We start from the raw sequence: 27,001 nt of genomic DNA on the forward strand, positions 1-27,001 counted from the left end.
CTGCTCCATTGCTGCGATGGGGCGCTATCGGATTCAGTGCCGGGCGCGCGCCCGACCGACCACGCCACCTTCTCACCCCCGGGAGCCTTCGGTGCCGGCTAGGGCCGGCAGGGGCGCCCACCCCGAGAAGGATAGAGATCTCCCGTCACTCGGCGGGCCCATCGTGACTCAACGGACTGACGCCGGAGGAAGCCAGGAAAGAAACCGTCTGGGGAGGCCTTCCCTCCCCTCTTCAGAGCGAGGAGGGGAGGCGGGCTGGTTTGAACGCGGGCGGTTGTGGCCGCGGTCGCCTTCGCCCGTTGGGGCGGGCGCAGCAAGACGCAAGTCGTAGCAGCGCCCGCGCCGCCTGCCTGGAGTGAAGACAGCGCGCGGGCGGGCGCGTTCTCTTCCCTCTCTCTTCGCCCCCCACCCCACCCCCTGCTGCTTTTTCTCCTGCTCCTCCCCTGCGTTGCCTGGTCACAAGGGCCGAGGAAGCGGCGGCTGTAGTAATGGAGGAAGCGACGGGGGGTTAGTCGGAGACAGAGGACGCCCGCAGGGCGAGAGGTGGTGGGGGGCTCCCCTTCGCCCTTGCGGCCACTGCTGGTTTATTGCGCGCCTCCTTTGCCCGCCCCGCCGCGTATGGCTTTCATGATGATGAAGAAAAAGAAGTTCAAATTCCGCGTGGAGCTGGAACTGGACGAGCTCTCCTCGGTGCCCTTCGTGAACGGGATCCTCTTCTGCAAGGTGCGGCTGCTGGACGGCGGGAGCTTCAGCGGAGAGTCGTCCAGGTACGAACCGCCTCCGCTAGTCTGGCCAGGAGGTGGCTGCCAAGAGTCTGGCGTGGCCCCAGACACCTGTTAGTCTTCAGGAGCCACAAGAAATGCCAATTCGGGGTTGGCTGGGGGAGGAATAGTAATATAGGCGATGGCTATTGCTGCTCTTCCTCGCTCGCTGCTAGGATGCAAAATCGATCCCGACCAGACCTGTAGGCCAGCGAGGGCAGGGGAACAACCCCGGTATCTAAGTCAAACCCTTCAAATCTTCATTCCCCGGACCTGTTTACAGCGCCGGGGCTGAGTTCACGGGAAAGCATCATCTATCAAGCAGTACAGGAGTGGGTGGCTCTGACGCTGCGCAGAGCATCTTTTTCATCTCTGGATAGTCAAATCGTCTCCCTCCAAAGAGTTGAGATTCAGTATTGGGATTCCTAGAGGAGTGGTTATGGTTTCTTGACAAATGAAGCTCTAGTCTTCAGTTTACAGGAGCCATGACTGTACCTGTATTTCTTTAACATAATTGCAAACAGTTCCATACATCTCTCCAAACAACACAGACCTAGAAACATTGCATTATCTCATTAACACTCAGAATAGTCCTCAGGTAGATGTAAGTCTTATGAAATACAGTAGAATTTCTGCTTCTGGAAAGAGCCAAAAAGTGAGGTCCAACCCTCAGAGCTGATCTATTTATCCACCTGTTTCATTATCAAATCAAAATAAGGAAAAATCTGCTTCCTTGTTTTATGCTGTTGGCGGAGAACAGCAGTATACCACACCAATGTGGTATGAACATTGTCCTGTGATCAGCAGGGAGATCATCTTGCCCTGCTATCAGGACTATATTTCTGTTAGGAAGAACCCCACAGAAATAGCTCAGCAGAATAGCTATTAACCTCAGTTGACTTAAGCAATATATCTGTAGAAAGAATCTGTAGAACTCAGATTCTGAAAACTCCCACTGAATTATGAATACAGTATATGTAAGATGCACATTATTAGGTATCTAGGTGTCATGCAAGAAATGCTGTGGAGATTTTGAAACTAATAATAACAGACTTCAGATTTCTAATATTTCTAATTCAATTTCTAATGTTAAAACAAATTTATATGCAAAATATGTGCCTGTAGGTGGTGGTCCATGAAATCACCAGGAAGTGAGCTCGACTTGAGGACCCCTTTACTTTGAATTTGTATGTAATAGTGTTAGGGAACTCATAGCAAGCTCTGTTTAGGAGCTTGACTCCTAATAACTTCAGTAACTCTTCCATCTATTTGTACTGGCAACCGTACAAAAGTGGTTGGACATTGCATTTTTTATGGATGTTTTTTCAGCTTCCCAGTCTAGCATTCTGTTCAGATATCTCCTGGAATCTTCCATCCGATCCTGCTTAGTTTTTTGAGTCCGGCTAAGTGTTGCTAACTGTCTGGGTACTATGTGCCCATTGGTTTATACTTGTGGAACAGAGGGAACTTTTAGAACCAATTTGAGATGTGGCATATGGATTTGTTATTTCAAAATGAAAAGGCAAAACACTGAGGTTCTTCAGTTCCTTAAGTAATCTAAAATAAATGCAATTGTGTAAACATTGAAAATTCATGAAATTGAGTTTCATTTCCTCTGTATGGGTATAATTTTGGTATTGGTTTTCATAACATGTAGCTCATTGATCCTTATCTATTATTATTTGACGGTTCGTCTTCCAACATAATGTACACTTGTTTGCTTTATTTATTTGTCAAATTTGAACATCTGCCCATTTCACAGAAAAGTGACTCTGGGAGGCACACAGCACTTAATTAAAAAACAATAAATATATAAAAACATTCATTATTAAAAACTATAAAAAAACTCAAAAACAGAAGAGGATAATGTTAGCTGCAGTAAGGGAGCCATTGCAAGATCCCATCTGTCCCCTAGGACCCCCAGGCCTGAAGGCAAAGCCAGGTTTTGAGGGACCTGCGGAATGTTAAGAGGGATGGAGCTAACCTCACTTCCCGCGGGGAGAAGATTGTTGTGTTTTACTAACTGCTTTAAACATGAAGATTTTTTCCAATACATTTTTAATATTCATTTGACAAAAATCTGCTTTGTCTCATTACCAGTGGATTTGATCCACTGTTATGTTCAAAGGATGAGAGCAAGAGAGAAAAAGATCTAAAATCTGTGATGAATGTTAGGCTTTCATTAAACATGAAAGATCTTTACATTTTGCCCCTTTGGATTACGTTTTTCACCTGAAAGACTGCAAAGGTAAACTTCAGATAAGATAAAGTACATGTGCTACTTAGAACCAGTAGGTTCACAATGTTAAGTTGTTGACTCTAGCCTAGCAGTTGGCATTGATTTCCTTAAAATTTACAATGCCAAAAATGATGGTACTACATTGTAGGGAAATTATTTGGGAGAGTAGCAAATCAACTTCGATTTTCCCTCTAAAATGTGATACCCAGCCATAAATCAAACCATACATTTTTAAAATGGGCAAAGTGTTATTTTTGTACCCTTGTATAGTGGTATCAATAGTAAATCCAGTTTTCAGTGAATAAGTATATATTGTATTGTAGCTCTAATTATTTTGTGATGGTTGTGATGAAACATTAAAGTTGAACGAGGATGAAAGTTTAAGGTGTTTTCTGCAGTGCTCTTAAGAATGTTCTTATGAAAATCTGAACATTAAAACATCCCATTTTTAGTTGTAGAATTTTAACCAGATAATTTATTCAGCATATGCAGTTTCTTCTTGTATTTGAAATAATCTCGCAACAATAGCACACACTGCTCAGTATTGTGTTGTTAAAAAATGCAGTTTCCTTGCTGGTGAATAGAATGCCACTGAATCTGACATTTATTGCAATGGTATGAACGCTGTCCTGTGATCAGCAGGGAGGTCATCTTGCCCTGCTATCAGGACTATATTTCTGTTAGGAAGAACCCCACAGAAATAGTTGAAAAGGGGAACATATGTCTGTAAAATATAGCATATGTCACATAACAGAATTTTCAGTTTCTGTGTTGTCTTTTAATTTTATTGCTAGGTTAGAAATAAATAACCTGAATTCAACTCCTTAATTGCTTCAGCACCTGAGGAAAAAAAAATATTTATATAGCATTTTGAATACAAAATCAGTTTTTTTATATTGTAATTCTTTAAAAAAGAAGAAGAAGAGGGAGTGGAGATGGCACTGTGGCAAGATCGAAGGCCAGACAACATTTTCTGGCCAGCCAACCCTCTCCGGATAAAGGAGAGATTGTGACATCGTCCACTTGCACTCCAGACAGCTGCTCCTCGTGAGTAAACTGCAGGAACCAATGTTTTCTGCAGTTGACTTGAGTGTTGAACAGCTGGGAGTCAAGGGATTTCCACCAAGCTCACAACCGCAATATAGCCTTATGGCCACAAAGTTCTACTGAACCTCATTTCATAATCGCTTTTGGAAATCGCTTAACTGCTTTTCAGCTATCAAGAACATTTTGATCAACAAGTTTTATAAGATGCACTGGGTGAGTTTCCTTTAATCCTTAACGAAAGAAGTTTTAAAGATAGGTTTCAGGACATTAAAAGCCCTCTTTTTTTTTTTGAATAAACAGCAAAAGAGTGATTAGAATGTTGATTTTGAAAGTTATAAATGGACTAAGGGTCCAGATGGATTTGAAATAAGATTTTGAAATTAATTATAAGAATCCTTCCTGTGGTAAAATGCTATTTTTTTTAATTCTTAAAAGAAAACATGATAGGATGGGAATTTGAATGTTGGACACTAGAGGGAACCAGAAGCAACTAAAGATTACAATTAAAGGAGAACACTTAAATTTGATTTACTAACATAGAATGGAGCAAATATTTTAACATTGGACATATTTGAGGATATTTGTGAGCAATGGATCCAGACGTTAATTTTAAAAGTGTCTGCCATTATAGACAGACTGCTTTTAAAAGATGTTATGGAAGAGGAACAAGTTTTACCGGACAAGAGTGAGACTGATCTGAAAGTAGATTTAAAAATGACAACTTACAAGAATGATATGGAAAAAGATGTTACACTGGACATACAAATTAAACTGGCCAATGTCTTAATAATTAAAAGGGATATACAAATGGCACACCAAAGAGTGACCTGGATAACTTTCTTATATTGGATTTTCAAAAGAGATCTGTTAAAAGTTCTGAAGGATTTTGTGAGAAGGGACAAAGGAAAAATGAAAAGAAAACAAGCTCTTGGACATTATTTGAAGTGATTAAAAATCAAGATTGTTAAAAGTAAAAGTAAGGAATATAAGGGGGGTTTATTTGATCAAGATTAAAATAGATAAGTTGTTATTTCTGGTAACCCTTAACAGACTTCTGCTGACCATGACTGAATGACAAGATTATAAGGATCTGTTTATAGATAAGAGATGAGATATGGGATGAAGAGATTGTTTGTTGTATTGTAAGAGAAGGTGATAAGTTGTTAAAACTGTTTATACTTGTTGTGATGAAGGGGAAAGTCACTTCCTTATATATTTCTTTTCTCTTTTTTTGCTATATTTTTACTTTTTGTCTATTTTTTCTGCACTTTTTATTTTTTCTTTCTATTCTTTTATTTTTTGTAGCTTGTGTTAGTTTTTATCCATTTAACTATAATGTTTAATAAAATTATTTTATAAAATATTATTAAATGTATTATTGGACTGCCTCTGGCCTTAAGGCAATATACCTATTGCTAGAGAGCAATAGTTGTCAGCCCTTCAAGGTAGACCGGACTATAAAACCAATGCCATGTAGGTCAGTACTACTTTTATTGTAAAGCTTTAGTAACAGAATCTTGCAAGTCTGAATGCACTTCCCTCTTCCTTCCCCTTATCTTCATGTGAACTAAGGAGGAGCTTGTCTGAAACATTTACTCATGTTACATTCTTGGGCCTGGCTCAGGCTTCTTTTATCTGACTGTTTCCTTGGTAGTGGATCTTCCTCCCATTCAAGACCATTCCCTCTCCCCTCTGCAATAGTAGAAGAGGAGTGTCACCCACATATCCATGCTTGTAACCTTCCTGAATGCATTTGGTTGGCTACTAGGTGACATACAGTAGGATGATGGGCTGTTGGCCTGATCCAATAAGTCTCTTGCACATTCACATATTCTTATATAATGCATTCCAGTGACTAAAAATAAAATAAAGGTAGTAGAAACAGTATGCCAATCCTGCTCTATGAACTTAACACTAAAAAGGTGACTCATCTAATTACAAGATCTTAATGAGACACCAAACCAAATTGTAGGACAGTGATACAATTTGTAACATTAAATATGAAGCTTCAAGGCATCCTGGCATAAACTTTGAGAAAAACTTAACTAGTGTACTTTCCCTTTTTCATGGCCAAATGCCTACTGAAAGTAAACTAAGTAAACTCTCCTGCCCTGGACTGCAAAACCAAGCACAGCTAATTGCTTAGGAAGTCACAAAAACTACCAGTAGTCCTCGCTTAATGACTGCCCTGTTTAGTGACCATTCAAAGTTACAATGGCCCTGAAAAAAGTAACTTTATGACTGGTCCTCACACTTATGACCGTCACAGCATCCCACAGTCACATGATTACCATTTGCATGCTTCACAGCCAGCTTCCAACAAGCAGAGTCAGTGGAGAAGCCAGCAGTAAAATTGCAAGTCTCAGTCATGTGATGTCTCACTTAACAACTGCATTGCTTAGCAATGGAGTTGCCAATTCCAGTTGTGGTTGTTAAGCAAGGACTACCTGTATATAGCTAATAGGACTGTGCAGCATTTCAGATTCAAAGGCAAAAATGGCATCAGATTGCAGGTACTCATGCATAGCACCTGCCTGCAACTCCTGAAGCCAAATGTATCTTTTTTCTGGATTGTACTGTGGAGGGTAGCTGTGCAGTTCATGTGCACTGAAGTACCTCTTTATCTTCAGATCTGAAGCTCTGCACAACCCTTATGCCTAGTGAGTAGCATTTGCAAGAGTCCACTAATTCATACCTGTAATAAGGAAAGGCACCCTTGGGGTTGAACCGGCCCCTCCACTGAGGTCCTTTGGTTCTGAGGTGATCCACACTTAGAGATGACCAGCGACTGGAAAATTAGGTCCCTTTGCTACCACCACCCGTTCGTTATAACTGGTTTCTCTCTCCCATCCCAGGCCTCTGGGGGAACCAGGGGAGGATTGAAGAGGAAATCCTCACCCCATCCTGGGTCTGCCTAAACTGTGGGAAGAGAAACCAAACAAAACTTTGGGAGCCTGTAACTCAGCCAAGCTCTGGCATGTGCTAGAAGGCCCCTGGTCAGCTCCAGGATTGATTGAATCATTGATTCATTGATTATTATCCCAGCCTTACTATTTTTATAAATAACTCAAGGTGGCAAACATACCTAATACTCCTTCCTCCTCCTATTTTCCCCACAACAACCCTGTGAGGTGAGTTGGGCTGAGAGAGCAGGACTGGCCCAAGGTCACCCAGCTGGCTTTCAAGCCTCAGGTGGGACTAGAACTCTCAGTCTCCTGGTTTCTAGCCCAGCACCTTAATCACTAGACCAAACTGGCTCTCTTATTATTTAAACAAAAATAAATGTTATTAACAGTGCCAAAAGAAGATAAGGTTCTGCATACCTAACACACAGTTTAAAAGAGATAAAATGTAACATATTTCAATTTTAACTACAGCCAAGCAACTCAGTTTCCAACTGTACTTTAGGTCATGCCTCCTCCAGGACTTCAGCCAACTCAGTCACCAAAAGACCCCCATAACTCTTCCTGCCCAAAGACCTAACAGTATCCCTTTCTTTTCCTTTATTGGCTCTCAGGGATCAGGTGACTCCCTCTGGGCACATAAGACTGGCTAGTTCTTTAAAAGGCAAGCTGCTCCCCTCTACACCACCATTAGCAAGTGTACATTCCTTGGAATTGAGCTCTCCATGTAGCATCAGATAGATTCTCTACTTTTGTCTTATGCCTGAAGCTTTCATGGACACTGTTCTTGATATGGTAAAATCCTTGGAGTTGGATGAAAGACACTTCCAAGTGTCTCTGCAGTTCGGCATTACAGAAACCTGATTCTATAGACCTGCTAGGCTCTAATGGTCAGGCTTATTGTGAAGACAGGACTTTGCCTGTTAGATATGACAGTACTACAGTGTGTCCTCATTAATGTTAAAAAGTTACTGCTGGAAATAAGAGGCAAAAATGCATTTCAAGTCTTGGGCATCTTTGGAAGCTCCAATATACTCTGATGAGCTAATGGGAGGAGGAAAAACCCTCAAGATATGAATTTGAAGAATGATCATGAAACTGCAACATCATCATGTAGACCGGAATCTGTTTATCTGATGTGTCCTGATTTAAAGACTGTATTTCTAGTACATAGGAAGTTGACTCAGAATGGAATTTAGCACAGTTGCCACTTACACTGTCATTTGAGTTCATTGCTATGGTAACCGGTCAATATGCGTGTAAAAACAGTTCTAGAGAACAATTTTAGAAAATACTAAATGTAAAACAAGAACTTAAAAGATACTTTTAAACATGAATAAATGTCCGAAGAAGTGCAGTTTGTGTTCAAAATATGCTTTCAATTAGCCTAAGTATGAGAAGGGATTTCGTTTGCAGAATGCAGTGGATATCTTTCAAAGTCTTTTGCAGTCATTGGATCTTGTCTCTAATGTTTTGGCTTTGTACATTTACATTTTAATTGCCGGACCTGTATAGCTCTTCCTTTGGGGGTTGTGAAAAAGATCTTTGATGCCATTACTTCACAATTCTCAACTAATATGCAGTACAGTAAGTGCTTGATTTGGAGCCCCAGCAGGATGCCAGAGAGGTGGCCGGTAAAGGAGCTCCTGCATCCAGGGAGAGAAGCGCCCGAGGACCGTTTGCGGCTTTGTACCTGGACCACAACGCCCATCTCCCGCCCACCGTGGCAGTCTGGAGCGGAGCAGCTTCCATGCTTCCCTCCTCGCCGGAGCTCCCCAAAGGGCCCATTGCCAGCCACTTCACATGTGGGAGAGGGGTCAGTGGGACGCGGTGGCACTGCGGGTTAAACCGCTGAGCTGCTGAGCTTGCCAATCGGAAGGTCGGCAGTTCAAATCTGCGTGACATGGTGAGCTCCCGTTGCTAGTCCCAGCTCCTGCCAACCTAGCAGTTCGAAAATATGCAAATGTGAGTAGATTAATAGGTACCGCTTCAGCGGACAGGTAACGGCGTTCCGTGTAGTCATGCTGGCCACATGACCACAGAAGTGTCTACGGACAAACGCCGGCTCTTCGGCTTTGAAACGGAGATGAGCACCGCCCCCTAGAGTCGGACACAACTGGACTTAATGTCAAGGGAAACCTTTACCTTTACCTCTAAGTGCTTGATTTAACAGACTAATGGGGGAAGTGGTGCCCATTAAATCCAAATGGGATCTTATGCATGCACTTCTTAAATATGCATGCATAGACAGGGAGGATTTTACATAAATGCTGAAGCACATAGTATGGACAGATTTTGTCTGTTACATACAAAGTCTGCTAAAACAAAGTTCATTAAATTAAGGGACAATTGTAGCTATTATGCCAGAGGTTATAGCACCTTTTATCTACAGGGCTGGTATGAAGAACATTGTATAAAGTCACTCAGATCCATTCAGAGTTGGCTCCAACTATACTAGTCCAGTTGAGGTCAGTCAGAAGAGAAAGACTGATCTGAAAGAAGAAGGAAGGAAGTAATGAAAAGGATGTTACATAGAAGCTGGGAAAGGAGATAAACGTGAGAGTCGCTCAGCTATCTTTCCATCTATAGCCCCTTGTGGTCAATAGGTTTATATGATGCAGGAAGCCATGCAGGGAAAGTTGAATTCCAACCAATGTTTCATTACGGCCAGTTGCCTGGAAGTTACAAAATATATGGCTAGTAGAGGCATCCATGATGGGAGGCCAAGGGGTCAGGATGGTGGGCATGGCTATGCAATCAAAGCTCCGCCTCTTGTATGTGCATGCAAATGTCAATGCATGTTCAAACGGACAGGACTTTGCTATCATGACCATGCTTGCCATCTTGATCTCTTGGACCACCGCTACAGATGACCTTGTTTAGTATGGTGTGTAGCACTCCAGATTCAAAGGCAAAAAAATGTTCAGAAAGCAGGAGCTTGCACATAACACCTGCCTGCAACTCCTTAGCCAAATGTATCTTCTCTCTGGATACATTTGGGAAAAGGCACAGCTAACTTTTTCTCAGGGACCTTAGTTGCTGGTTATTTATATATTTATATTCTATTTTCTCTCTAATCAGTTCTCAATTAATTGGTCACACAAGCCCAAATTCAGCTCTTTTTTGGCTTTTGCTGTAGATACTTTATGGGCCTTCAAGTTCTGCTACTTGCTCAGTCTTTCTTTTCTGGGTCATTTTCCCACTCAGTGAAAATATTTTAGTTTTGTAATCTCCTACATGCAAGTGTACAATACACTTAATCCAGTTCATTCTGTGCATAGCCCTACCTCTTCCTCAAATGATTGACACTTGAACTAAAGATAATATTATACTTATCAATTGAAAGTGCTTCTAGCAGAATGTGCAGATAAAAAAATTATTGTAAGCCGCTTAGAGCCATGAGGTGGCATACAATGATTGGCCAACCAGAACTAAAATCTTCACAGTAGCCATTCTGTGTGTGAGAAAGAAATCTATGAAGGCTGTATATAGTTTCACACATGATTTAGAAGTGTATTTTTCTGCCAGACATTGTGGAATAAGAGCATGGTCAAAAACAGAGCTTGTTCCTCAGCTAATGTGTTCTCTCTATGAAAATATACTTTCTCCTCCTCTATAAAAATAAAATAAAAATAAAACTCTTGTGAAATTGTCATTATTTTGTTAAGTGGAATCAAGTCTAGTTTTTCCACTGTACTGTTTCCTGACTTAAGATAGCCAAGTTCATTTTAAAGAGAGCTTGCATCTTCCTGATAACACTTTTAAAAGTGTTTTTAGGAGAAAAAGAATTTACCAAAGCATTATTTGTGCTTGGAAAGCTTTTTCCCTTGACCTCTGTATTGATTTTCTCATTTGTTACTACAGATACTGTGGCTTGCTATAATCTATATTTCAGGAACCATATTACATCAATTTTTTAGTGACTGGCTGCCAAAAGCCAGGTAGTGGAGTGGTATTATTGCCGTTGTTGTTTTTGTTGTTATTATCTAAAAATCTCAGTTGGCTTTTCACAGATGTTATTTTCTTCTCTTTCAGAAAAAGGTTTTGGTATGTGGGTGGATGTATTTTCTACACAAATTAATGCACATGAGTGGTCACCAGAAAATTCAAGATAGAATAAATTATTCAGAGTCTGAGTATTCAGAACCTAATTAACAACTCTCCCCCTCCATTCCAAAAATGGAAAAGGTGCTCTGAATATTTTGTGCTTGTGTACAATTCTGAGCAGCTTCCTAAAATTGTAAAGAATATTTCAGATTCCAAATCCATCAAAATTTAAGCAAACTGGATGGAACAATGTGGTAATATTAGAAAGAATAATACTTCCTACTTTTAGTTATTTGAAATGCAGGTGCTTTTATTCTCCAGTAGAACATTTTCCTACTTTCTTTTTAAAAATATTTACATGTGAACTGAACAGTAGTTATTCATTACAGTGAAATAATGAATGGATAGCATGTTGGGAAAGCCAGTTAGGGGGGTCAGTTTTGATCAGAAAAATGACATGAGGAGAAATTAAGCACCCCACCCCTTCTCTCCAGGCAGATTCATAGCCTACCACGTCAGCATTTAGTAAAAGAATTTTAAAAATATCAGGAGATTGTACACAGGCATGTTTGGTTTAACTTTAATGTATGTGAAGAGCATTTGATAAGGTCAGTTTAATGTATTGGCAACTGTGTTTTGTGCATAAGCAAATGCCAGAGGTATACTATCTCAACTTTCAATATTCTTACTTGTTTTATCTAATTTAAAGCTGTGGAGTTAATGGTCAACAACATGCTATATTAAAATAAGGTAGCATATTGATGAAAGAAGTTATTTGTTCTGGTAATCCTTTCCCCTTATCTAAGCCCTCCATTTTATTGTCTTTACTTTTTAATATCAGGGCGTTTTAGATACCAAATGATGTCTTGCAGTTCTAACAAGTGCATTAGTTCCTGTTTAGATAAAGTCCCAAAATCTTATTTGCTGAAAATCAAGCTCAGAAATTAACAGTGGCCATGTGTGAGGAAAGTAGGAAATGTGAGTCCATGATTAATTTCCTTATAATAATCAAATCATATTTCCATATGAAGGCAGAACCAACCTTACCTATTTACACATATTTTTCCTGTAATATGTATATATGTGTAATATTTTACTGTGTGCATCATCCCAATCTCTGCTTTAAAGAATAAGAATGGTAAAAATATTTAAAAGGCAGTATTGAGTAGATTTTACCAGTAGTAAATAATCCCACAAGGCTATTAACATTGAAATGAAGATACTAATCATTGTTGACCTATGGTGGGTTAAGCTATGTTGGGTTTATTTTATTATATTTTATTACATTTTTCACAACAAATCTGAGTTGTCATTGTTTAATTATCTTGTAATTTCTTCAATTTACAGGGAGGTAGTACAAGCAAACTGTGTTCATTGGAAGAAGAAGTTTTCATTTATATGTAAAATAAGTGCAAGTGCTACTACAGGGATTCTGGATTCCTGCATCTGCAGAGTCTCTGTACGGAAGGTATAAATGGCAGTTATACTTACATCTGCATTGTAGTTTTGATTGTAAAATGTGTCCCTTGAAATTAGAACATGGGAACTGAATTAATTTAAATTTACAATTTAAATTGGTAATTTTAGTACCTGTCTAAATTTAAATGTAAGTTTATATATTTATTTTGCTATTTCAAATTACAGAATGTTCTGTAAATATTCCACTCTAGCTATTGTCTAATCTCTTGCTGACCTATAAAAGGTATTTTTCAAGTAGATAGCTTTGGACAATATTAACAACATGGGATCTTAGCCTGCTGTATCTTGGAGCTTTGAATGGATTGCAGCACATACTAGTGTATAGTAATATACAGCATGCATTCTGGCTCAAAATTCTTGTAGTCCAGTATATCTAGAAGACACTAAATTGAAGAAGGCTGGATTAAGAGAATGTAAGTAGATGTGGGTTTGTAATTATACATACACAAAGACATACACTTATCCTTATTATTTTCTTTTTTAGTCTCAAAAGTGGGAGAGATTCTCAAAGATGTAAATAGTAATTTAAAAACACTGGCAGATTCTATAGGTCCATGAGATCTAGGCTGGAAATAAAAAGGGGAAGGGTAAAGAGCTGAAAGATAGTTCTGCTCTTTCTTTTCCTTTCTTTTATTCTGCCTCATCCAGAACTAGATGAATAATCTTTACCCTTTGATATATGTTATGAATATATCATGATATATGAATAATGTTACCCTTTGATAACATCTGTAACATCCAAATTTTTACAAAATTCAAGAGTATTGCTTATTGTATGATGTTGTTTGCTGTGTCTCCTTATAAAGAATAAATCATGGATCTGTATTAATAACTTCATTTGATTTTTTTTTAACTACAACTATTCGTTTGTTGCAGGAATTAAAAGGAGGGAAGGCTTATGCAAAGGTAAAAGAATAAAATTGTGTAATACAATGCCTCTTTTTGTCTCCTTTTCCATGTCTGTGTGTAGCTTTAGTTTAGAGATATATTGTAATGTATGCTTCTTATTGTTACGAATGATACTGGGCATTATAAAAATTAGTTTTATGTAGCAGAAAGATGATGATCATATACAATAAACAGGCGTGCTATGAAGCCTACATTTGTTTATTTCCTTTTTGTTCTGTGACTACTAACTTCATTCTTTTGTCAATAGTTGGGTTTTGCAGACCTTAACCTGGCAGAGTTTGCTGGATCAGGAAATACTACTCGCCGCTGCTTACTGGAAGGTTATGATACCAAAAACACAAGGCAGGACAATTCAATTCTCAAAGTAATTCTGTGAGGGTTTCTTTCTATTCCACTTTGTTTTTTAGAAGATGCTTTTTGCTAAATGTTGAATAGGAAAACAAAGCATGGTAACCATTTGTTATTTCAAACTTCTCTTCCTCCTCCCCCTCCATTCCCGCTCATGATCGTAAATGAGACCTAAAGGGATTAGGCTGTTTTAATAAGATATCTGCTGAAAAATAGGTAGTGAGTGCTTGTGTACACTAGCAAAACTACATCAGAGGAAAGTTATTAAATTATTAAAGGTATTTTAGGAATATTGTATAAATAGCACCCTGGTTTGCTTGAATATAATTTTTTGTTTTGTCATCAGTTACATCTGGTAATATAATGAACACAGGAGGGAAATCCTTGATAAAGTCAGATTTGTTGTGCACTTATACAATTTGCTTTTTTCATCTGAGAGGGCTTTTATAACACAATCTTTGTTAATGAAGAAGTTGTTTTTGAAACCTGTATTCAATTGCTGTAGGATTTTGTTACTGATTTTCCTAAGTGGTTTTAATCTATATGCTTTAATTATAATTCCATTCATTCTTGTAATAGCCCCATTGGATAGTCCATTTGATAGAATTAATTTTTCCTTTTCATATTTTTGAGAATTGCAGTTTGATTTCATTTTTTTCATTCCATTCTTCCCAATTTATAGATCTTAATCAACATGCAGCTAATGTCTGGAGACCCATGCTTTAAAACGTAAGTGTAAATTTATGTATGTATTCTTCTTAGCATTTGTCCCACTTGGTTGCAGAGTCTGCTTGTTGTGCCCTGCTTTTGCTACAGTTCTTATAACAGGGTTTCTCAACCAGGGTTCCATGGAACCCTAGGGTTCTACAAGAGGTCACTAGGGATTCCTTGGGAGATCACGATTTATTTACAAAATTATTTCAAATTCAGGCAACTTCACATGAAAGAGGTAAGTTTCATTCTTTATTTTCAGTTTAAGAACAATGTTAATGCATATATGCAGGCCTACCCATGAAATGAATAATGTATTTATATATTTTATTTTATTTATTTTGTAACTTTGTATTAACTCTGCCCTTTTGGCCGCCCTGCATACTGCCTCGTGGGGCAGCAAGTAGGCCCAGAACCGCGCAGCTCTGGGGCTGCTTGCCATGCTCTGGGAAGCTGCAGCCACCCCAGCCCAGTCCCAGCTGCAGTCGCCCTCGCCACCCCTGCTGCCCTGCCCTCCGCCACCCCAGCTCACCTGGTCTTCTTGCTCCCTCTTGTGCGAAGCCAGTTCCTACAGAAGCTGCTTGCACCAGCTTCTCCAGGAACCAGCTTTGCACAAAAGGGCAATAACAATATTTTTTTTTTAAATAAATGAATATGTAAAGAATTGTTTCTCTTTTGTTCGGGGGGACGGGGTGGTGACACACCAGCAGTCAAGTTAGAGATTTTCCTAATTTTTGACACACCAAGCGCAAAAGTTTTGCCATCACTTCTCTACACCATATTAATTTTCAATATTTATATAAGTATGTGCATGTACTGTATATGTATCTTGTTGCTTGTCTATAATGTTCAGCAATTATCAATATTAGCTTAGCTGTAGTAACCTAAATCCATATTCTGTCCTACATGAGCAGAGGGCATGCTGTGCAATTGCAGTGAACTTTATTTGCACTGTCTGTTGTCATTCTACTAAAACTGGATTCTGCTTAAAGCCAGATTTCAGTCACCCAAGGCAAAAAGATTATTGCCTTCCTTTTTTTCATATTATTCCTTATCTCTAGGCATTAGGTATACTGCAGGGTAAGTGTATTAACCAAGCATATATGCTAGTGAAATGAAAATGAAATGAAATGAAACCAGATAGATAGATAGATAGATAGATAGATAGATAGATAGATAGATAGATAGATAGATAGATAGATAGATAGTTTCTGCTCTAATACTTTTTGGAGTGCATCAAGTACAGTATACCTCTCAAAAGCAAAGTACAGCCCTTGATCTGGGAAAAATTGTGTGCTTTTGATTTACTATCTGGGTGTCTTTATGTCATAGAACAAAGGTATTTATGTATCACTGGTTTGTTTGATGAATTTATACTCAGTGTATCAGATCTGTGCAAGAGAGTAATTTGGGGCTAGAATTGCAAATGTTTGTCTTAGACTGCATCTGTCCAGTCCAAAGGGACCAAGTCTCTCTATCCCTTCAGTTCCCATCTTCTGCACTGATGGGCACACTAAAATATAGGTCTGTGCTGCTACTCAGAGGACTCCAACCTATGACAATGGGCTCTTGTTAGTCTGCATAAACTGCACATGGGCTTTTATCACATAGGGAGTATCCTTGTCTAAAGATAATGAGCAATGGAACCTGCCACAAAACATTGAAGGGCCCTGTCCTCTTGTTCACAGCCTTGTGTTTATTTTCTAGGGTTCTGTATTTTAACTTTATTAACAACATACTAAATTAGTAATACAGATTTGCATCTGTATTACTAATATATGTATTGCCTTGACCTACCGTACGTTGGGTATTAAAGATGTTGTTTTTCTTCTGTGCTTTGGCCTCTCATCTATAAGAAGCGTAAGACAGTTTTGGGTATGTGCTATTCCAGAAAGCTGTATACATTGTACCAGAAAGACAAAATACGATTTGGATGAATTTCTAGACTAATGAGGTCTTTTGTGATGAGTCATGTAGCTCAGTGGGTGATCTAATTGTAGCAGTGCAGCTGGGGGGGTTTCTTTTCCATCAGCTATGTTGTAATTTACTTGCAGGCAGCGCAAAAAAAATGTACAGTACTGTAAGACAGCATACATTCTTAAGTAATTATTTTTGTGTCATTAACTTGTGAGTTAATTATTTTAAACTGCATTGGTTTAAATAACAGTGTAAGATCCAGATAAGGATGTTATGAGCAATTGAAGCAATTTATACAATTTGTTAGTCTTTAAAATGCCATAATAGTATTTTTTTCCTTCTTGCCCAGAATTTCATGTTTATACAGTTCTGTTTTTGAGTAGATTTATTGGTACATCTGTAAAGGTCATTTATATTGAGTGCCACTTGTATTTCCTTCTGAAAAATTATGTTGGAGCCCTTCTGATCATTTAGAAATAGAATTTATTATTTTGATGTGACATTCAAACATAGTATATTGAACTGAAGAGTTATTTTCTAGCAGGGTAGAACAACTTTGTTTCATCATAATATTTTTTTAAAAACGCTCAAGTTTGCATTAGATAATTTATATACATTTGATTTTGGAATTTCATGTATAACCTTATTAACATAGCTCCATTTTTTTTCACTGGAACTGGATTTGGACCTAGCACACAAGAAGGGTTGGAAAGTAAAAATTTCAGCTTTGCCTAGCAGTTGTATGCCAGGTAGACTTGTTTTTTTCAAGATGACTATGCATCTTTGCTCCAAAATAAAATAAAAAGTCCTTGCCTGTCAAATAATTGTTGAAAATTGAGGCAAGCTTAATCTAGATCAGTGTTTTTCAACCTTGGCAACTTCAAGCTGTGTGGACTTATTTAATAATAGAGGAGCAGTATGGGGCTGGGAGAAGGAGGTGGGATGCTTATTCATGTTAACAGCTAGAGTGGTTTAATGTGTTATGCAGACTCACAATGTTGCAACTGAACTATTATTTAACCAAAGCCACTCTTTTCTAAGGACTACTTGGTGGAGTGCTGTTTTTCCAAAGCACAAATAAAATGGTCATCCTGATCTATATTTTAAAAATGGACCATATTTCTGTGTTTCTGGTATTGGAAAGGTAAAATTGGAATAGACATTTTGAATTTATTGTTTGCAAGACATTATTATTATTATTATTATTATTTCTTTTTCTTTGCATTAGTGATAGAATGCATGCATGTTTCCCCTTGTAATAGCTGAAGGTGGTAAAGCAGCAACCAGAAGCTCTCAGACTACAAAGGATTATTAGATAAACAAATCTCAGATAGTCAAGGCCATCAATCGAATCAACAAGTATCCATTAACTTTAAAGGCAGGAGGAAAAGGCAGTTTAACTCTGCAGCATAGATATATAAAAGCTCTAAATTCTTTGCTCTAGAATGGGCAATCAACTGTTGTGTTAAGTTTTCATTCTTGTTTACAGTATCATCTAGCTGACTTTTCTGCTGAATCACACCAAGTCCTAAGTAAGAGGTTAAATGTCTGGAGAGCTGAAAATTACTGCTGAACCACAGCATAAAGCCTGTTACCCTTAGGCTTGGGGGGTGTATATGCATAAACAAACACACACAACCACCTTCAATCTCAAACTTCTTTGATCATAGACCTCCATCCACAGCAATGTCTGTATCAATTGCTGGAGAATCAGAATCCTTGCATGAAGACAGAAAAGGTGCAGAGAACACTAAAGTGTCACATTTGACTGTAGCAGGTAGGAAACTGTGGAAGGCTATCAGCCATAGGAAAATGAGTAATTATTCAATTACTCATTATTAAGCTTCTTAAGATGATGGATTGTACTTCAACATAGTTCTCTTTTTAATAATTGAGTTTCTCTATGACAAATCAACAAATCAGGTATATCTAAAAAACATGCATGAAGGATATGCCTATTTAAATAAATACTGCATGTAGGTATCTGGAATAAGCAACAATGATGTCATATACATCATGACATCATTGTACAAATCATGCATTTATGATGCCATGGTGTGTGATATAACTTGCCCATCCTTGCCCCCCTACAGACATCGGTGGTATCGCATTGTATATGACAGCAGGAAGGGGAATAGAATTACAGGATTATCTTCTTTTTGAAAAATTATTGTCTAAAGAAAGCTACATTATTTGGAGGGACGCCTTCTCCTTGCATTATCAATTCTTTACTTATAGGTTGTTTTAAATATGGAAAATATTCCAATAGGTAATATCCCACTAAATTTCAAATTTGTTTAAACTTTGAACAATTTTTGTTATGTGCTCTTCTGGAAAATGTACCTCATTTTTTAGTTACCAGCATTGACTCAAGTGTTGGGATGGCTTTTAAAAAAGCAACCCAGAGGTACACAGGTGACCAACATCAACTCTTAGTGGATTACAAGTTACAATTGTCTTAGTCCAGTGTAGTGATAACAGATGTGAGGGATATTTTTCAGTATAAATTTTTAGATTATCAAAGCTAGAATGAAGAGTGAATGAAGAATTTTTAATGCAGGAATCATGACCCATTGTAATAAGACAGGTAATTGTTAGAGAAGTAAATGAGTTAACATAGTTACCTACAAATATTTCCTAATTTTATCTGCATGCTAATTCCTCATATACAATGCCAAGGTATAATGTCATGGATCAATACAGCAAACCACTTAAGGAAGAAAGTATTAATTTTAATTAAGTCTTTATTACTATAGCACAGGAAATAATCCAGCAGCAATGCAGTTTGATCTGACTTTTTTTCCAACAGATTTTACAAACAAGACCATCTCAGCCTCAGATGAATCTGGAGCATGTAGACACTCTAGGACTTCTAGTTATGCAAGCCAGCAGTCAAAAGTGTCAGGTAAGAATATTGTTGTTTGAAATAAATACTTTCAGGGCTTTGGGGGAAAAAATGATGATATAAATTTCCCAATTAAAAAAAAAAAGCTTTTATGGATTCACAAACTATGCTATTCAGAAAAAAACAAAATCTTTTTAAAACTCAAAGATCTTGGCTTATGCAAAGTTCTTAAATTTAAATGGAAAATTCCTTTACTAAGTGAATAGAGAATTCATTTTAAGAAATGTTTATGAAATAATGAAACTTTTAAGGGTTAGCACTTTCTTACTGGCCCAGCTCCAATGCCTTTAACAGCAGTCTAAAAGTGAGCACCAAAGTGCTACTAAAAACTTTATGTCCTGCATTTCAGCATGTTAGGCGGCCGTTCAGCATTTAAAAGAAATTATTATATTGGTTAATGAGGCCAACACTGTTAGGAAGTTTGGAATATGCATCAGGTCATTAACAGTTGAGAATGCTTAGCACGTAGAAGAAATCAGTGAGGAGCTACAGAAATGCAAAGGAGCATTCAAACTAAAGACAGGGTAGTCTCTTCAGGATGAATTAGCTCCAAATGTTAGCCTAAGGGTAACAAGAAGTCCCTTGGTTTTAAAAACTAATTCTAGCTGCCTTAGCCATTGTGAGTATGGCAGAAGATCCTCTCAGCAGTTACCTCCTTCACAGTCCTACTAGCTCTAAGAAATCCCCCCTCCCCATATGTCTGTTGATGGAAGAAAAGGAGAATACTTGTATAGTGGGTCTTTGAATATATGAAGAGAATTTCAGTCTGAGAAATTGACAATGTGCTACTGTGTAACTTGATTGAAAGTTGTTTGGTACTGACAAACTGGTCATTGCAAAAATCTTTTTGAGCTCTATTTAAACATCACTTCTCTTTTCAACACACATTTATGCAGATATATGCATAAATGAATACTTAGAATTTATAACTGATAAAGATACCAATTAATCAACTAGTTATTAAAATTAATGTCTGAAGGCTCAGGAGCAAGCTTGCTTGCTTTCTTCCCAAAATAACAAAGTTGAACCTTTCTTCTAAGAAGTGGCTTTTTGTCAGCTCTACCTAAGATCTCTCATAGCCACTGCCTTATTTTACTGTAACTCTACCTTGATCCTATCTTACCTGAAATTTACCTACCAGGAATATAATCTTTGTAGTAATAACATTTTTTTCAAGACCAACTGAGAAGATGTAATTGATTCAGATTCATATACACATTGCAATAAGGTTATATTGGGTCATGTTGAGATACATACTATACGACAAAGTAGGAGGGGAAGTGTTAGCCCCTGCTTATTAGTTTATTTGTAACATCCTTCTGCTGATTGCTTCATTTGGGCAGCTGTATTTTGATTTCTCGGTGAACACTAGTTTTGGCACCAGAAAAAATTGCTGAGTTCTCATAGGACAGGATTCCATGAAGCTGGTTTGTGTGCTACCATTCAGAGGGTGATATGCAACAAGGAAGTAAAGTGATGGGAAATGTACAGGCTAGCATGAAGAAAAACATGTGAGCCATATGACTGTTGTTTTTTCTGGGACATGGGTGTCAGGTTCCCACTGAGACAAGGTTAAACACAACTAGAAACTACCTTTATTGTCTTACAGGAAACAGTAATCATGCAGCTGACAGTTTCTAGGCAAGCAGGAATTATTGTTCAGCATTTATACCTAGTAATCTTTCAGATTTTTCATGCTCTCTTCCTGCACTGTACAGTTTAAAGAAGAGACTTAAATTTCCTTTTACCTCTAATTCTTACAGTGTCCATTGATGATGGATGCTTGTTTACATTTCCTGAGGCCAAATTAGGTTGGGATTTTCCAGCCACTACTTTAGCCCTGACACTGAAGAACTTGCCAGGTATCCCTTGAACTAAAAGTTGTTGCACATCAGTATCAGTTTGGTTGAAAATAAGAATACACCCATTGAGGAATTACCTTGTATGGGCAAAGTTCTCTGGCATGTACTAGCAAGATATGGTAGGATGAAACATGTAGAAAATCACTCTCAGTTTTGTTGATAGCTTTTTAATTTTAATTTTTTTTTGTGCCTTCAAGTCAAGACTTCTGCTTGATTTAGCAGATCATTTTTAAAGAAGTAAATTATCAGCAGCCCCTGCATATCTGATCTTCCCAGTACCTTCCTTCCCCTCTTCATTACCAATATTTTTTTTTTTGATGCCTTTGAGTCAGTGTTGACTCCTGGCCACTGCCTGGACTAAGTCCCTGCAGTTTTCTTGGCAAGGTTCTTTGGAAGTGGTTTGCCATTGCCGCCTTCTTAGGGCTGAGTGTGTGTGACTGGCCCAAGATCACCCAGCTGGCTTTGTTCCTAAGGCAGGACTAGAACTCATAGTCTCCTTGTTTCTAGGTTGGTGCCTTAAGCATTATATCAAACTGGGTCTCTTTTTAATTCTAGCAACAGCCAAGTCTCTAGAAGAGTCTGACATTTTATCATGAGTTTATCCTCCTATTCAGATGTCCTATTCAGCAGGCACCAGGTTTTTTAATTCTGTGGTAAAAATTGAATGTGTACTATTCATCCTGCTGCCTTCCTTTCTGAGCTGACTAGGGTGATTTCTAATATGGTTTGGTGACCCAATTTTACTTGAGGAGTTTAATATTTACATTGAAGCCTCAGGGCAGGCACAAATCAAGATTTCATGGCCAAAGTGGCAATCATAGACATGTCTCAGATATACTCTGTGAAGCTAGATTCATTTAGACTTTTTATTGCTAGATGAATGGCAAGCTTGTGGTGAAAATCATTCCCTTGTCATGAAAACTCACTGCTTAGTAAGGTTTATGCACTAAACTCTTCAAGGGCAAGAAACTTTTGCAAATGGTCCACCTTTGCATAGATCCAGATGGATTTCTCATGGCTCTAGATTTTTCTGCTTTGCATAGCTGGTAGCCCAGTTGAAGCCTTAATGGATGTTCAGAAGGTTTTCAATTATTATTTTAGAATTTAATAATTAAGAAGATGCAATTTTAATGAAGGCTTTAGCACTGTGTGACTTGATGTTTATTCATTTAAACTTCTATGCTATCTCCATCTTTTCTATGTACAAGTCCTTACTAGGTGCTGATAATCAAATAAATCACAAATGGTTATACTTAACATTAGAAAAATGGCATATTCTAGTTAGAAGAACCTGGAATTTTGACATGGCATCAGACTAGTGGCTCTGAATTAATAATTATATCTTCTAGGATACAGTACTGCTCATTCCAGATCATCCAGTTTCTCTGATCCCTGTCATAAAAGAAATACCTCTGTGGGAAGTACATCAACTGGTATAAGTAGTATTCTAGAGCCATGTGAAGAGACTGAATCCAAAAGCACTGAGGATAATTTGGAAGCAACTATGAAAGATGCAGTCTCAGAAAAATCAAACAGGTAAACTACTATGGAAGGCTTAATAATGTGGTAGTTGATGATGATGATGATGGTTTCTAGAGCATAACTTTTCTAGATATTTCATATTTTTCATAGGCAACCAGTAAAACAGGACTCTGTGGAATCACAGCTAAAGAGGGTTGATGCCACAAGAGTTGATGCAGATGATATTGTTGAAAAAATACTGCAGACTCAAGACTTCAGTTTGGACTCAAGTGCAGAAGGTTTGTAAAGCAGGAATGAATAGAAACTTGATAACAAATTGTTGATGAATAATTCCAGTAGGTTATACAGAAGAAAATCACTAATTTGTGATTTTTTTGTAGTAAAGATACTAAAAATAGCACCTATTGAAGAAACATTAGCAGCAGCTACAGAGAGGGGCAGATTATGAAAGCAACATCACACCAGTGTGACAAAGAAGCTCCACCCCTTTTGTATGTGGTCAAGATGTATGCATGTATACAGGGTCCAACCTTGCAGCACAATGCTGCTTTTGTAATTTCAATGAAAGCACTAGATTCTCTGACACTCCGAAGAAACGTAGTTGTTCAGATTGGAAATGTATTTGTAGAATTAATACACTTGACAACTGTAGTGTATAATTTGGTAACTCCAGAGAATCTAGATATATTAATTTAAAGTAGGGGGACCTGCAGTTTTCAGATTCCCCTTTGTTTTGAACTTCTCCCATCATATCCTACTCTGCTCTCAAAGGTTCCTAGCCATACTTATAGCAGGAAGAAGGGAGCAGGAAACATTCATTGTATCATAGGTCTTCCACAAACAGGCTTGTCAAACATAGTAATACTGCATATTTTTACATGTATTTTTGCAGAGGAAGGATTAAGACTTTTTGTAGGTCCTGGAGGAAGCACTGCTTTTGGAAGTCATCACTTACCTAATAGGTATGTCATTAATGCAATGCATCCTCCTGTTTGTGACATAATAAGCAGTGAAAATCACATCTAAACACTTTAAATCATTATTGTAAAGCATCTAAAATTTGTTTGTATATAGTATGCAAAACAGTGTCTGTGTTACAATCCAGTATTGAAGATACAGAAAAAGGGGAACATGAAACAAACAGGAAAACAAGAAAATTCCTCATAAAAAGGAGGAAGAATAGAATAAGAATGTTCAATGAAAAAAGGCACCATTTGTTCAACTTGCAAGTACATCAAAGGACAGACCTTCTCCATTCTTTGGATGCATTTATTTATTGAAAATGTTTATGTTGCGTTTTAAACATCAGTTAAACTTACTTGTAAATTGGTGGGTGCATAACAGAACCCCCTAATCCTTTAACATTCTGGCTTTTCATGAAAAACAAGTGTTAACATAAAAGCATACTCCCCAAACAATCTTACCTGATTTTTCTCATTGGAGATAAGGTTAAACCTTGAGTCAACTCAACTGGCAACAATACAGAAATAATTTGTATAGTCTTTTTCCACACAATGGCCAACTAATTTAAGTTCCCAGTCTAGCCTACAGCCCTGAGATTTCCTGGCAGTCTCCCATTCAAGCTTTGTTGCTTGCCCCCTTTTCTTGTTTCCAAGTAAGACAATGGACTTCGTGTTATGGTTAAAATAGTTTCAAAGGGCCATTGGAGATTAGATTCTAATTAATAAAGCTTTGATGGAGTTAACTTTTTAAACCATACCTTGTAAGAAAACAGCTGAATGTGTAACTCCAATCTCAACTTCAAAGTGGAGTTATGCCAACTTCCACATGAAGAAGTGAAATTATTAGCCATTATTTGCCGGACAAAAGAGTCCATGACAAGCCCTGACTTCAAATATTCTGCCTTACTGTTGCAACCAAACTGCCCTATCTGTCTCTCTGTATGAAAATCTTCTCTGAAAATGTTTCTATTCTATCACTTGAGCCCAGAGTATGCTAACCTTATGCCCTGGTACTTAGACATATGCTGATGTTTTTTGTTGAAACTGCCAATGTCTTGTAATACTAAATTTCCACCATGTGAGAACATGAAATGCTATACTGTACAAGTTCAAGCTTTCCTTTTGTTTCTAACTTTTCCTCTGATCTTTCAGAGTGGGATCTGGAGCTTATGAACAAGTAGTGATAAAACGCTAGAAGAACTGGACTAAGTTGATGGATCTCCAGAATTTATTTCTCAATATTATCAAAGATGAGATCTTCTGAAAGCTGGCATACACTGGCCTGAATCTATCAATTTAGATTCTTTATATTGAAAATACTCTCTTCTGAAACCACCTGTGATATAAGGGCAATTTTCCATCTTTTAGTATGTTGCTAATTCGTTGACAAATTCGTTGACGGACTTGTTGCATTGTTCCATATGTAAATCAAATTGCTTTTTTGGAAAGAGGAAAAATTCTATATAATTCTATATATACATTCTATATAATTGAACGTATATTGAACTCAGTTGTCAATGAGTGGAAATACCTTCAGTAATATTTTCTATAGGCAAATCAGAATAGGAAATGGGAAGTACTGATTCAAGGAAGTGTTTTAAGAAAGTACTACTTTTATAATACGTGTAGTTTTAAAATGTGATATGCATTTCAGTGATGTATTTGATTGTCACTTGAAAATGAGTGACTAACCCAAACTAAATTTAATAGGATTTATGTGCATATTGTATTACTGTTTGAACTGTACTCAGAGCCAAGTAAGTGCTGTATTCTTAAAACCATCCTTTAAAAGTATAAGGTTGTATTGACTGACGTTTGGTCTGTACCAAAAGCACCATCACAGGAGTGAATGAGAACTTTGAGCTCACCGGATAATTTGCAGAGAAAGCTTGGAGAATAACATTTGAGAGTGCCTTGTTTCTAAGGAAAAGGGAGTTACAAACTATTTTATGAAGCTTTAATAATAAATAGTAAACAGCTATAAAGAGAAGCACTTTATAAAGGTTACTTCAGTCCATGTGAAATCCATTCTTTTAGTTGAATTTCTGACTTGGGCCCAACTTAAATCAGAAAAATGATATAATAGTAATTCCCTTAGTTTTTGTTGCATTATGTTTGCCAGTCATAAAGTATTGTAGCTGTATAGGTCCACGCACGAAGGAAATACTTGTTAGATGCAGCATCACCTTTGTAAAAACTTACATGGATGAGTGCTTTACTCCTAGTGCTGTCCAGGTTTAAGTTGCATTTTTTCCATGTCTTCTTAAATAGGATTGATTTCAATGAGGCTTATGCAGAAGAAATCTCCTGGTAGAACTGTGATGTATAAAACAAAACAATGTAATTTGCCTATGCAACGATTTCAACAAAGCAGCATCTGATAGCAGAAACATCACATTTTATTTTTGCAAACAGCATGAAAACTGCCAATAATTTTGAACTGTATCAATAGTTGTTTAGTAGCTGGTCTCATATCTTTAAAAAATAGAAATTGATATACCTTTAAAAACAACTTTAAATAAGCTAATTATAGATATCTTATTTTTTTTATTTTTACTGTTTTCATGGTATCAGTGTTTCATTTCTCTTTGAAAAAATATAATGAAAGAGTTGTTTTTAGTTAAATGAAGGATTTTTAATGTTTGAAATACTGTTTTTATAAATGTCATAGCTCTTTTTGTTGAAATCACATGTGTGAATTCTTAAAATAATACATTTCTTTATTATGGTACCCAAAAGTATTTTATTATGTTTCAACTTGTTCTAACTTGACTTTAAGTGGAAAAAGCTGCTATTAAAATAATGGAAAGAGAATGCACAAGGTTTATTTTGAAATACATTCTAATTTACTTTGAACTTAAAGTGTGGTTAAGTAAAACATACCTAAAATAGCGCTTGGATTTACTGAGGAATGTTCTTAGTGCTGGAAAATAAATAATTGATCTAGAGAAATAACAAATTGATATGAGAATGCACGGGTTAAAATAAATGACAGGGTTATATACTCATAACGAGAAATTATCACGTTCAGCTAAATGTTCCACAGTGAATATGATTTGTATGGTCAAATGCAATATTAGTCCACACAAAAATACCCAATTTTGCTCCTTCTAGAACTAGTTGGAAGGGAATTTATCTCTTGCACTCAACCTGTTGGTGGTAGCTGTTTTTATTCCATGTGCTAATTCTATGTAATAATTCTGTGTAAAGTTTGAACAAATATCATGCACTTTTATTAATTGTACCATTTTAATGAAGTGATTCCAGTACCATCTGAGACATGGGAAATGACCTTCATATTTATATGGCATTAAATTTGTGTAAACTGTATACTGACATGCTAATGTTTTTATTAAAATCAACATTTTTATCATAAACTACTTATTGTAAAGTGAACTTACAAATTCAATAAAATTTGTCTTCAACTTC

General features: G+C 37.3%; 1 protein-coding gene across 2 annotated transcripts; it reads left to right on the forward strand.

The window, feature by feature from the left end:
- Positions 1 to 235: 235 nt before the first annotated feature.
- EEIG2 (EEIG family member 2) lies at positions 236 to 27,001 on the forward strand. Of its 2 annotated transcripts, XM_063298359.1 has the most exons (11): positions 242 to 767; positions 12,345 to 12,465; positions 13,353 to 13,382; positions 13,633 to 13,749; positions 14,416 to 14,462; positions 18,032 to 18,138; positions 19,171 to 19,266; positions 22,478 to 22,664; positions 22,761 to 22,888; positions 23,503 to 23,572; positions 24,725 to 27,001. In XM_063298359.1, exons 1-11 carry the CDS (start codon positions 619 to 621, stop codon positions 24,765 to 24,767), a joined length of 1,095 nt encoding a protein of 364 aa, XP_063154429.1. In that variant the 5' UTR covers positions 242 to 618; the 3' UTR covers positions 24,768 to 27,001. The 2 variants fall into 2 exon arrangements, with proteins under 2 accessions (XP_063154430.1, XP_063154429.1); XM_063298360.1 differs by lacking the exons at positions 23,503 to 23,572; positions 24,725 to 27,001 and having other exon boundaries at positions 236 to 767; positions 22,741 to 22,882.

This window comes from Candoia aspera, chromosome 3 (assembly GCF_035149785.1).
Source record: "Candoia aspera isolate rCanAsp1 chromosome 3, rCanAsp1.hap2, whole genome shotgun sequence".
Classification (NCBI taxonomy): domain Eukaryota; kingdom Metazoa; phylum Chordata; class Lepidosauria; order Squamata; family Boidae; genus Candoia; species Candoia aspera.